General features: G+C 53.5%; 1 protein-coding gene across 1 annotated transcript in view; it reads left to right on the plus strand.

Moving 5' to 3' along the window:
• DOC2B (double C2 domain beta) overlaps positions 1-12,394 on the plus strand; it is a 30,031-nt gene that overhangs the window by 14,337 nt on the left and 3,300 nt on the right. Inside the window, exons 3-6 of the mRNA XM_086859738.1 lie at positions 1,927-2,001; positions 4,108-4,217; positions 10,236-10,362; positions 10,565-10,722. Of these exons, the coding sequence (XP_086715864.1) occupies positions 1,927-2,001; positions 4,108-4,217; positions 10,236-10,362; positions 10,565-10,722 (470 nt within the window). The remainder of the gene's footprint in view (positions 1-1,926; positions 2,002-4,107; positions 4,218-10,235; positions 10,363-10,564; positions 10,723-12,394) is intronic.

The raw sequence follows: 12,394 nt of genomic DNA on the forward strand, positions 1-12,394 counted from the left end.
TTGGAGAAGCTCCAGGCTGGTGGTCTCTCCACTCAGGGGAAGCAATGTGGGTCCTCCCTGTGTGAGGGATCATCTCCCACAGGAGCAGCCTTGCAAAGCAGAGCCCTGTTAAATTCAGCTCTTTGTGCCAAACACGTATCAAGTGACACGGGAGGGAGGTAGACGTGACATTAGGAGCCATTTTCCAGGCTCCTGTCACTCCATCTTCCATAGCACATCTATTAAAAAAGCCTTTAATAGCCTCCTCAGAAGGTAATTTAATTGAGCTGAATTGATGGGTGAATTACAGAGCTGCCTGTCATTCTCCATCCATTTTCCTGGGAATCTGCCTGCTTGGTTCTGATTTCACTCGCTGTGCAGCCCGGGCAGGTTGGGCACCTCTGACCAGGGAGGTTGGGGACAGCACAAGTGGCTTGTGCAGGCAATTCCCTGCAGAGTCTGGGGACAGCCCCTCCCTGCCCTGTCTGTCCCATCCTCATCATCTCCTGGACCAGAGACTGAGTCATTTCACCTCCATTCACTGCTGATATTTTTATCCTTTTGCCTCTGCTGTAGAAGCAAAATCCTCTTTGCTGGGCACCATTTGGCCTCCCTTGCCCCAGGGCAGCACGTTTGTCTCTTGCTCCAAATCAGAGACATTCCCAAGGTCAGGAGCATCCTGGATAAAATTGTGCAGCTCAGAGAGGGTCCTGTGGTGTTGTGGCTGAGGCTGGGTGAGTTATTCCCCACCTGTAAAGCATGGAAGTGATTTCCCCAGCATTTCCCTCCTGGATTTGCCCAGACCCTGGATGATTGCATTCCTTCTGCACACAGCAGTCCATACAAATGCTTCCCTGCCGCTGGATCCCTGGCAGCTGCACACACTCATTACCCAGGCACTCTGCTCATCACAAAAAGGGTGTGAGGACTCTTCAGCATCCCCCAGCCTTGTCTCCATGCCCAGGCTGGAGCCAGGATTGGATGGGTACCTCTGCAGAGAAGCCCTGCTCTGATCCAGACACAGGATTGCCTTCAGCCAGCCCAGCAGTAATTCCTGCAGGGATCCCACAGCCAGGCTGGAAATAATCCAAGGACTTCCACCACGGAGCCATTCTCATTTCTGCTTAGGACTGTGAAAATTAGGCTCCATTTTTCACGCTCCTGACTCGCTTCCCTGCCCTGTGGAGTTTTTTTCCATGCAATCTGTGCAGGTATGGCTTTGAGCTGGGCTTCTGCATCACCCCTGGATAATTTTCAGGTGGTTTAGAAGAGGATCAGAGGCACAGCTCGTGCCCTCCCTCTGCCCAAAGCAGGACCAGCTCCAGGGCATCGCTATAACAAACCTGATCCACGTCATCCTTTAAGAGCTACGAGGGTCTTGTAGAAAACCCATCAGGAATGGCCTCAGTGAGTGTTTGCTTGGGCTGGTGCTCCTGCAACCCCAGATTTCTCTGTGAACACCACAGCATTTGGCTGGCACCAGCCTCCCACTGGCCTGGAGCTGTTCTTCCTTAATAACTGGGAGTAGGTAGGTGCTATCACACCCTCTGGGAGTGCTTGGAAGTGGCACCACAACAGCAGAGGTGTGTGTTTGCTCAGAAGCAATTATGAAATGACAGAACCCTGTAATTTCAAACCTGGCAAATCACTGCACTGATTCGCTTCACCCCCAAATTAATCGTGATGAGGGTGGCAGAGTCGGCTGAGGGAGGGAGGAGTGGATGGTGCAGGTGAGGAGCTTCCCACAGCCCCTCCTGGAATCCTCAGGCTGGAATGCCGAGCCTGGATCCTGCAGAATCCACACTCCCTTCCTTCCCCTGTCCTGGGCAAGCCTCAGCTGCTCCATGGGCCAGAGATATCCCAGGGAAAGAGGGCTCAGTGAGGCCACCCTGCCTGGCCAGCATCCCACTGCTGTCCTGACTCCTGCTTTTGCTGTTCCCTCTCCAGGGCCTGAAGCCAATGGACCACAATGGCTTGGCTGATCCTTACGTCAAGTTGCACTTGCTCCCTGGAGCCAGCAAGGTGAGAGACTTTTTCATTTCTCCTTCCTTTCCTGGGGCTGCAGCTTCTCATTGGAAACCAGGCCTGGGAGAAGCTCCTCACCCAGGGGCTGTGGGCTGCTGCACCCCGACCTTGAATCTCTTGAGTAAAAGCTGCTCAGAGAGAGCAGGACAGAAGAATTTGGGTTGAATCCATCCTTACAAGGATGGAAAATGCCTTTCTGGGAAACCACTGGCTGGCAGCCAGGTGCCAGCCCTGATTCCTTACCTTGGGAGCCCAGGATGGGAATGCTGCATTCCAGGAGCCCCCGGGAAGCACCGAGTGAAACAATCTCAGCTATAAACAAATCGGACCCTTTTAATTTCCTTTTTTTCACCCTTATTCTTTTGCATTTAAAACCCCTCAGATCATAATAAAACAGAGTATAAATCATAAGGGAAATATTTCCATCTCCTTAGGTTCAGCGCTTGCTGGAGAGAAGAGTAATTAAAGATATTGATGTGTGGTGAGAGCTCGGTGTAAGAGACGGGAATGTGGAATTTAAATGCTCCATGTGTGTGTTAGGAATATTAATTGCACTCTTATTCCACACGAAAGGAAAGGCCTTTTTTTGGGAGGAGGTGTATTTACTTGTTACAGTTCAGCTGGATTAATTCCTAATGTTCAGGGCGGCAGAGGGAGTTTTTAACCACATTTTGAGTTTCCGCTGCAAACAGAGCCGGGAGCGCTTTCATCAGCAATATTATCAGTCATTTCCATGTTTTGCAAATCCATTGATTAGCATTTCTGCTGGAGCTGGTGGAGACTGGAGAGGCAGGAGGGGACACAGGAGCTGTGGAGGGAGCATCTCTGCTCCAGCTCTGTGCTTTGCTCCAAGCAGCACCGCCCGGATCCCCCCGGGAGAGGGGAGCAGCTCTGGGGGATTGTGGATTTGGCCTGGCCTGGGTGTTCCTGCACAGCTGTTCCAGCAGCAGGACAGTCCTCAAGTGCCTTGGGTGTTTCTGTCTCAAATTTGGGTTCTCAGCACCCTGTGGGTGTGGGAAGCAGGGCTGGATTCATTCCCCATGCAGAGCTGGTTGCTGACTCCTGAGTCATTCCAGATGGGAGAAAAAGGCACTCCGGAGCTCAGCTCCTCTGGTCTCGCTCGTGTCCCTTCCCAGGGCAGCTTTAGCAGAGGGGTGATGTTCATCATGTCACCCCCCCTGGCTAAACTCATTTTCCTCTCCAATCCCTGGAGCCCCAGGATTTGGATCTGGTTCCCGCAGCTCTGAGCAGGCTGTGGGTGCCATTGGGGCACTTTCCCTGCTCTCCTTGTCACTCAGGGCTCCTGAATGCAAAGTGGGGAATGCAGCAGCTTCCCATAAAGATCCACAAAACAACTTGGAGGTTTGGATGTGCTGAGAGTTTCTTATGCCCAGCAGCAGCTGAGGCAGGGATTGAGTTGTCTGACACCTAATTAGAGGGAAAATTGCTGCTGTGCCAGGCTGTGCCAGGCTGGGAGCCTGCTGGAGAAGCCCAGGCTGCAGCCTCAGCCTCTCTTTTCTGCTCTCCCCAGAAGCGAGGGGGGCTCGGGGAGTAAGGAGCTCCATGTCCCCTGAGCTGGGGAGTGGCTGTGTGCCAGGATGTCCCACCCATGCAGGGGACACAAGCCCTGCTGTCCCCGTCCTCCCCTTCAGCAGACTTGCTGACAAAACGCCTGTCAAGGAAGCTGTTTGGAGTCAGGCAGGATCAAGAGCTGTGCTTGGGAGCAGGAGTGCAAACAAACAGCCAGAACACCAAACTGGTGTTCTTATTAACCCAAAATGGATTTTTTTTTTCCTCCCCCTTGCTCTCTCCTGCCACTGAAATGAAATCCCAGTCTGTGTTCTGCCAAGGTTCCCGTTTTGCTGGCTGTTCTCAGGATGTGGGGTTGGGTTGGTTTGGAAATGAGTGAGCTGCTGTGTCCCTGCCCCTCAGGTTTTTGCTGGATTTGGGCTGGATTTGGGCCACCCCATCGAGGCTTACAGCACTGGGACAGAAGAGTGACAGCACAAATTGCCCCTTCCTCTCCAAACTGGGCTTCTACTCCTGTCCAAACAGCCTCCTCTGTGGGAGGACTGAGCCCACTGACCCCCTTTGCTTTTCCAGGCAAACAAGCTGAGAACCAAAACCCTTCGCAACACCCTGAACCCCACCTGGAACGAGACCCTCACCTACTACGGCATCACCGACGAGGACATGATCCGCAAGACGCTGCGGTAGGGCCCCATCCCAGGGGGACACATCCCCTCCCTCAGCCCCGTGCCAGCTGTCCCTCCCCACCCCAGTGACAATTCCACCCCCCTGCTCAGCCCCTCAGGAGGGCTCTGGGCAGAGCTGTCCCCAGGGAACCCATCTGTCACCTCCAGAGCCACTGCCCCCTGATTTACAGTGGGGTACCCAGTGAGGAGCCTGCTCCTGCTGCATCATTAACCTCAGAGCTCTGCCTGGCTCCTGCCTGCTGAGGAGCTGTGCTGTGGGTTTAACCTCTTCCTGCCCAGCTCTCAGGGACACACCTTGAGGCTTTGCCCTCGTGTCTTGCTGAGAAAATCTCCTCAGGGAAGTTCTGGGCCCCTTTCAGAGCTGATCTTTTTGTGAGAAATCTGGAGGCATCTGTGAATTGGTGTCCAGCTAAACAAAGAGTGCAAGTCTTTATTTTATCATTTTATTTTGTTGGCTCAGTCTGTGCATTCAGCATCTCCTGGCAGCATCTCCCAGGGGCTGGGAGAGGTTGTGTGAGGATGGAGGTGGGCAGGGGCAGAGCTTGGAACGATGCTCTGCAGGGAGCAGACACCTGTGAATGCAAAGATTTTTCATGTTTTGGCCTCTGTCCCACCTGGATGAGGGCCAGAATTGTGGGCAGCCTCCATCACCACACTGATCTGGGGCCGTGCTACAGGATTTGCTGTAAGATCCACTCTCAAAGAAAGGATTTTGCATCCTTCTCCAAGGACTGGGGGCTTTGCCAGCTCCGTGGCTGGAATCCCACCCTCCTCATTTGCAGGTGCCCCGGGAGTTTGTGATTTTCCTCACTCCAGGAGCACAAAGCTGCCTTGTGGAAGGTCCTGCTTGGAGGTGAAGCGGGGCAGAGCCCACCTGTGGTGTGCAGGGTGATGGGAAATTCAGCACCGTGGATTATTATTATTTTCACTTGGGAAACATTAGTCATGCTGGAAGTGCTGCAGGCTGGTGGGGCTGGGAAGCCTCCAGTTTGTTGTTATTATTGGTGGGTATTTTTTCACTGCAGGCTTTGAAGTTTGCGGCTTCCTCGAGCGTGGAAATTGGTTTGTAAGGAGCTGTTGGCCGAGTTGTTTGCTGGAAGTCCACAGGGAGCAGGAGGGCTCGACCCCCACTCTTTCAGGGCTCTGGGAGCTGCTTTTCCCTTGGGAAGGGATGTTTATCCTAGAGGCAGCAGGGAGCTGTGGGATGGGGGATGCACCAAAATATGTCCTGGGTTAGATTTGCCTTTCTCCCCACAGAAATTCTGCCCCATCCCATCCCTGCCTGCCAGCCTGGGTGCTGTGGAGCTCCTTGTGCCCTCCCCAAAGCTCAAAACTGTGCATGGAGCCCTGTACCCCACCTGGGAGCCCTCAGTCCGCAGGAGAATGTGGCTGGATGGACTCTGAAGATCATCTCACTTGGGCAGGGACACCTCCCACTGTCCCAGCCTGCTCCAGCCTGGCCTTGGACACTTCCAGGGATCCAGGGGCAGCCACAGCTTCTCTGGGCACCCTGTGCCAGGGCCTGCCCACCCTCCCAGGGAAGGATTTCTTCCCAATATCCCATCTAAACTGGCCATCTGTCAGTGTTTTGCTGTGGCTGGAGCTGTTTCTCTGCTATGAGCTGGCCCTTCACTCTCCTCCTGCAGGAAACGTCTCCATGCACTGCCCTGCCTTGGGTGCTTTGCTTCACCCATCCGTCTTCTCCTCAAAATATCTCCTTTTCCACCAGGAAAAGCCAACTTCAAAGCCAGGAGGATGCTGGTTTTCCCTGTGCTGATCAGGAGAGGCTCCTGCCAGGCAGCTGGTGCTGCTTGAAAGAGCATCAGCGATGCTCCCCTCGGTCTGGGCGGTGACCATTCCCTGGGAGCCTCCCTGGTGCTGAGCTGGCCAGGGACTGCAATTCCAGAGTCTCTTTAATGTGAAAATAAAGGTGGAGATCAAAGCTGCCGCCAGCCTTTGCCTCCCTGCAGCCTGGAGATGCGTCAGGGAAGCTGGAAAAGCACCCAGAAATCTTCCCTGCCCACCTGGTGGGACGTGTCCAGCATGGATTGGTGGGGTGGTGCTGGCGTGGGGCACTCTGCCAGTGCCTGCAGCCTTTTTGGACGGGACAAGTGGCATTTGTCACAGCAGCTGGAGCAGGGACACCCCTGGAGCTGGAGTGGGATCCCCTCCTGCCCAAGCCCCCCAAATCATGTCCAGGTTCTCCCTCATCCCTGCGTGTCCAAACTGCTGGAGCCATCAGGGTTCACTCCCCGAGGTGAAGAAGAGGTGAAGGCAGCCCAGCTAATTGCAGTGCCAAGCAGGATTTTGTTAATGAGCCAACCCCCTCAAAACCCAGCAGATATTTGGGATTTCGTGGAGAGCAGCAGGTGGGAGGATCTCGAAAGGTCTCATCCATTCATTGAATTCAATATCCCTGAGTGTAGCCCAAGGCTTAGCAGGGATGAAGCCACCCACCAGCCTGGAAAAGGCAGGTTCAGAGCCATGCAAAACACACTGGAGTTCACAGAGGAATGGGATTGGGGACAGATTCCCTGCCAGCACCAGGGGGAAATCCCACCCTGGAGCCCCCATTCCCACCTGGACTGCAACCACAGGGAACAACGTCAGGGGAAGGCAGAGAAATGCTGCAGGGGAAGCTGGAACAGGCAGAACACAATCTCCTCCATTTCAATAATACATGTAATATACAATAAATAAATTGCATTCATAATAAATACCCGAGCTGGCCAGATACTGGATACAATTATTCATATCCAGATATATTGGCGAGGTGATGCATTATTCATGGGGTACTCAGCTAGCCCACGAATGCCAGGAATTCTTTGTTTAATCATGTGTTTGACAAACATCATGACTCATTAAATATATTATTCAGAAAATAGTATTTGATCAGGACTAATGGGCAGAGTGCAGCCACTTCAAGGTTTGGGGTCCCAAATTGCTTTACTCTGGATGAATGAGGTTTGCTTGGAATTGCAGGTGCATTTGTAATTATAGCTCACTTCTGCTGTAGCTTCTGTGCTCAGCCTTGGAGGCATTTTGTGATGGAGCCCATGATGGAATCCTTTTGTTTTCTGGAGAACTGGACTTTCCCAGGGTGCTATTTTGTCTCCTTGCCTGGTTTTGCCTGTCCTTAAACCAAGGCAGCATCGCCTGCTCCTCGTGGAGAGCCTCCCATGTTGCCATAAGGGATCCCAGACACAGGGGATGCACCTGGGGCTCTGCTCTGTGAGTTTTTGAGGAAAAGGATCCTTGCTGACCCCCTTTCCACGCTGGGAAAGAGGCCGAGGAACTCGTGTGAGGGAGCAGAAGCCGTGAGTCAGCTGCTGGAGCTGTGCAGTGAGTCAGGACTAACCCAGGAGCCCGGGCTGAGTAGGAGGGAGGAGAAGTTTAATGAGCAGTGATTGTTCATTTGCTGCTCAGTTTCCTTCCAAGGTGGTTTTCACAGCCCTTAACGTGGAGATCAGGACCCCACAGTGAGGATATCAAGTGAAACACAGGGCTGGAGGGCTTGGGATTGATAAGGAGAGATGAGAAAGGGGTGAAGCTCCAGTTGCAGGCTGGGGATGGAAGGTGAAGGAGGCTGCCAGAGGCATCTTGTGCTGTTTGTCATGGGGCTGATTTTCTAACCCAAGGCATAAAAATTCCAGCACATCGATTTCTCCTAATAAAATCCAAGCTGCTGTGATTGCATTACGCCTTTTTCCAACGGGAGGGCCGGGGCTGGAGCTTCCTGCTCATCTCACTCCAAGCTCTCTGCCTTCACTGATGGGCCAGGGCACTGCAGGGCTGGAAATGCCATCCCAGTGGGGATGAGCTGCACCTGGGAAGAGGAACTGGGACCGGGGGCTGAGCCTGAGGCACGGGGAGAGCTGACACAAAACCCCCAGTGGGCATCACACAGAGACAGGCACAAAATGTGGGGACCCAGCTGAGAAGCGGCCAGAGGTGCCAAGGGAGAAGGGGGCTGGGAGAGGCCTGGAGCTGTCAGGGCACTGTGCCAAAAATGACTTCCCAAGGCCCTTCTCGTGTCCCTGAGGGCACTGACACAGGGCCCAGAGGGGTCTCTCCCAGTGGGACACTGGAGATGCTCTCCCTGCTGCCACCACTGGAGTTTTCCTTCCTGGGCTTTTGCCTCATCCTGAGGCTCCACAGCAAGCAGGATGCTGTGTTTGGGATCCTGCTGTGCTTCTGGGGGGTACCTGGACACTGTCAGAATTGTTTCTCACATTTTTAAGATGTAAACCATCCCAAACTCTGTCTCCCTGAGTGCCCAGGAGTTGGCACCACTCCACAATTGCTGGGTGCACACCCTGATCCTGGGCTGCCAGCTCTGTGTGAGGCCACATCCCCTCCTGTCCCCTCCTGTCCCCTCCTGTCCCCTCCTGTCCCCTCCTGTCCCCCCAGCTCTGCCCCATGGGGCAGGGGCTCCACACTCCTGGCAGGTGCAGCGCTGGCTCTGGAGCTGCTGCTGCTCCTTTGCTGCTTCTGCTCTTCACAAGAAAAAGGAGAGGAGATGGGGAATATCATGCCTGCATCTGAGATTCTCTTTGAGGATTTTACCATTCTGGTGGGGTGTTTTTTTCCGTGGGTATCTATAGTAACGCTGCATCCAGCCACAGTTTTCTGGAGTGCAGCATTCCCTGTTTTCCTGCCTAATTTTTTTTTTCCCAAACCCATTTCCTCTGCTGCTCCCAAGCCCTGATGATCCTTGTGCTGTGGCACTGAGACATCCCCATGGCTTCTTTGTTACTCATTTGTGAGCATGAGGGTGGTCAAACCATCCTTGGATAAGGCTCTGAAGTATCCACAGATAAACAATCTGTAGATAAATCATCCATGGATAACCCATCCATGACATTATGGGTGTGCAATTAGCTACTCTCAGGTGGGATCACAGGGCATTATTTATCTTTAATTACTAATCATTAATCTTTAATTACTTTCCCCCTTCCCCTGGAGCAGAAGTGGGAAGATGGACACCAAAGGGACTGGGTGAAAAACAATCAGGTGCCCAAAAGATGAGGAGACACTGTAAGAACACTGTTTTTTAAAAAAGGGAGAAAGGATGTAGGGGAAGGGAAAAGAAATGCCTTTTCTTCACGGGGAGGGAGCCCAGCCAGTCCCTGTGTGGCTCCAGCAGGGATGCAGGATGCTCCCTTTGGATTTCCCCATTCCCAGCACAGCTGGGAACAGCTGGTCCCTCAAGGCACCCTTCTGGCCCTCTGGGATTTTGGGAGCTGTGAGCAGAGGCTCTCTGCAAGCGCTAACTTTGCTCCTCTGCCGTCCCTCCTGACGCCCAGAGCAGGCTGGGAAGCAGCAGAGGAATGACTCATTAGCTGCCAGCTCAGGGAAAAGCATTTATAGCTTTTTTCATGGAAAACAGCCTGGGCTCAGCACCACATCCCTGCCCTCAGACACAGCTGCCACCACTGGGACGCATCCCAGGATCCCAGCGGGGCTGGGAGAGCTCCACCTGCCCAAGGTGTGATGTTTGCCATGGTCTGGGTGTGGAAATCACTCATGGCCTTGTGTGCTTGGTGGGGCTGGGGGTGGCAGAACCTCTCTGTGTCCCAGCCATGGTCACCCTGGGAGCTGCCACCTCCAGCAGTGCCCGAGCTCCGAGGGAAGGAGCTGTGTGGGACAAAGGCTTCTCCCAGCCACACAGTCCAAGGGAGCCATGAGGAAGAGCCTCCATGGCTGGGCAAAACGCACCCCCAGCAACTCAGAGTAATTTTGCCTTAGTCCCTGATGACTCTGATGGTTTAGTGGAAGGGTTTAGGATGATTGAGGCTCCAGTTTGCTTTTCCAGCAGTGCCTGGGCTGGGATGTGCATTTGGACACAGACTCACACCGTGAGCTGCCCTGTGCCTTCCAGCTGCGTTCCAGCTGTTTTCCAGCTGTCTGCAGAGGAGGTGCCCTGTCCATGGCCTGGGAAGGGGGACCTGCAGAGCACAGGGGGCAGCCCCTCCCCTCTCTGCAGCGTCCCCGCTCAGCCCGTGTCCCTTGCAGGATCTCGGTGTGTGACGAGGACAAGTTCCGCCACAACGAGTTCATCGGGGAGACGCGCATCCCACTGAAGAAACTGAAGCCCAACCAGACCAAAAACTTCAACATCTGCCTGGAGAAGCAGCTGCCGGTGAGTGAGGGGGGTTCAGAGCCTCGTCCCACCTTGGAATCACTGACACAGCAGCTTCTCCCTGTGGCATTTGGGAGCACGGAGCTGTGTGGCCCCTCAAACATCGTCAGGGATGTGGGGAAGAGCATCCCTGGGTTGAGGAGGTGCCTGGCTGCGGCTGTATCGCGGTACAGCCCCCAGACTGGGTGCATTCCCTCCCCAGATAGATAAAACAGAGGACAAGTCGCTGGAGGAGCGTGGCAGGATCCTCATCTCCCTCAAGTACAGCTCGCAGAAGCAGGGGCTGCAGGTGGGCATCATGCGCTGCGCACACCTGGCTGCCATGGACGCCAACGGCTACTCCGACCCCTACGTCAAAATGTGAGTGTCACCCTTCAAAATGTGAGTGTCACCCTTCAAAATGTGAGTGTCACTTGTCAAAATGTCACCTGTCAAAATGTGAGTGTCACCTGTCAAAATGTGAGTGTCACCCACCAAAATGTGAGTGTCACCCGTCAAAATGTGAGTGTCACCCTTCAAAATGTGAGTGTCACCCTTCAAAATGTGAGTGTCACCTGTCAAAATGTGAGTGTCACCTGTCAAAATGTGAGTGTCACCCTTCAAAATGTGAGTGTCACCCACCAAAATGTGAGTGTCACCCACCAAAATGTGAGTGTCACCCACCAAAATGTGTCACCCGTCAAAATGTGTCACCTGTCAAAATATGAGTGTCACCCGTCAAAATGTGAGTGTCACTTGTCAAAATGTCACCTGTCAAAATGTCACCTGTCAAAATGTCACCTGTCAAAATGTGAGTGTCACCCGTCAAATTGTGAGTGTCACCCATCAAAATGTGAGTGTCACCTGTCAAAATGTGTCACCCGTCAAAATGTCACCTGTCAAAATGTGAGTGTCACCCACCAAAATGTGTCACCTGTCAAAATGTGTCACCTGTCAAAATGTGAGTGTCACCCTTCAAAATGTGAGTGTCACCCACCAAAATGTGAGTGCCACCTGTTAAAATGTGAGTGTCACCCTTCAAAATGTGTCACCCACCAAAATGTGAGTGTCACCCGTCAAAATGTGAGTGTCACCCGCAGCCCTGCTGTCCCCTGCCGCCTCTCCCCGCTGCGGGCATTAATTGCTCTCATTAGGAGATGCAAATGAGGCAGCAGCCTGCCTGTGCCTGGAGCGTTACTCCCTGGCCATTTTTTGGCAGAGCTTGCAGGTGAGCTGGGGCAGGGCTTGGTGGTGTGGGGTTGTCCCTCCTGTCCCACCGCAGCTCCTGGGTTTTTGGGGGGATGGAATTTTTCAAATTCTCTGCAGAGAGGGGGTGACCATGGCGAGGAGGGACCCTGTGCATGTCCCATCTCCTTGTCCCCACCGTGCTGACTCAAACTCGGGCGCTTTTAGGGATGGTATTTGCTAAGGCAGAACTGCTGGGAGAAACCACAGCTGGGAGACCCAGGAATGGAGTGTATCAGCAGCACATCTGCACCTTCTTATTTAATTGGTTTTTAGGGGTGGAGGTGTTTGTAAAAAAAGAAAAAAAAATCCCCTCTTGCTTTTTTAGATGCCCATGGGAGGCTCAGTCCCCGAACAACACAATTCCCCTTGCACCCAGCCAGTTTTGGGTGTCCCCTGTGCTATCCCCAGGAGATTGCATCTGCAGGGATCAGAGCAGATAGAAAAGTGATGCTTCTCGGTACAAGCCCTAATTTTTAATTCTGAGCAAGATCTGGAACGTGCAGCAAGGAAGCAGAACTGATGTTTAAAGGGGCAGCAGCAGCACAAAACCACGATGGATTGACTTTGTCCTGACTCACGTTTCTGGTGCCCTCTCTGCCTGATGACACTTCAGCCTCCTTTGCTGTCCAGCTCTGGTGCTGTGCTGCAGAATATCTGTGGGGAACAGCCCGAAGCTGCTCCTTTTCCACCCTGAATGTGGTTCCTGTCCCCTGGAGAGGCTCTGCCTGAGCAGACCAGTCACACACCTGAGTCTGGGCTGGGCTGGGAGTGATGGCTTTGGGGAGCGTGTGTGCAGTGCCAGTGT

This window comes from Cyanistes caeruleus, chromosome 21 (assembly GCF_971803275.1).
Source record: "Cyanistes caeruleus chromosome 21, bCyaCae1.hap1.1, whole genome shotgun sequence".
Lineage (NCBI taxonomy): Eukaryota > Metazoa > Chordata > Aves > Passeriformes > Paridae > Cyanistes > Cyanistes caeruleus.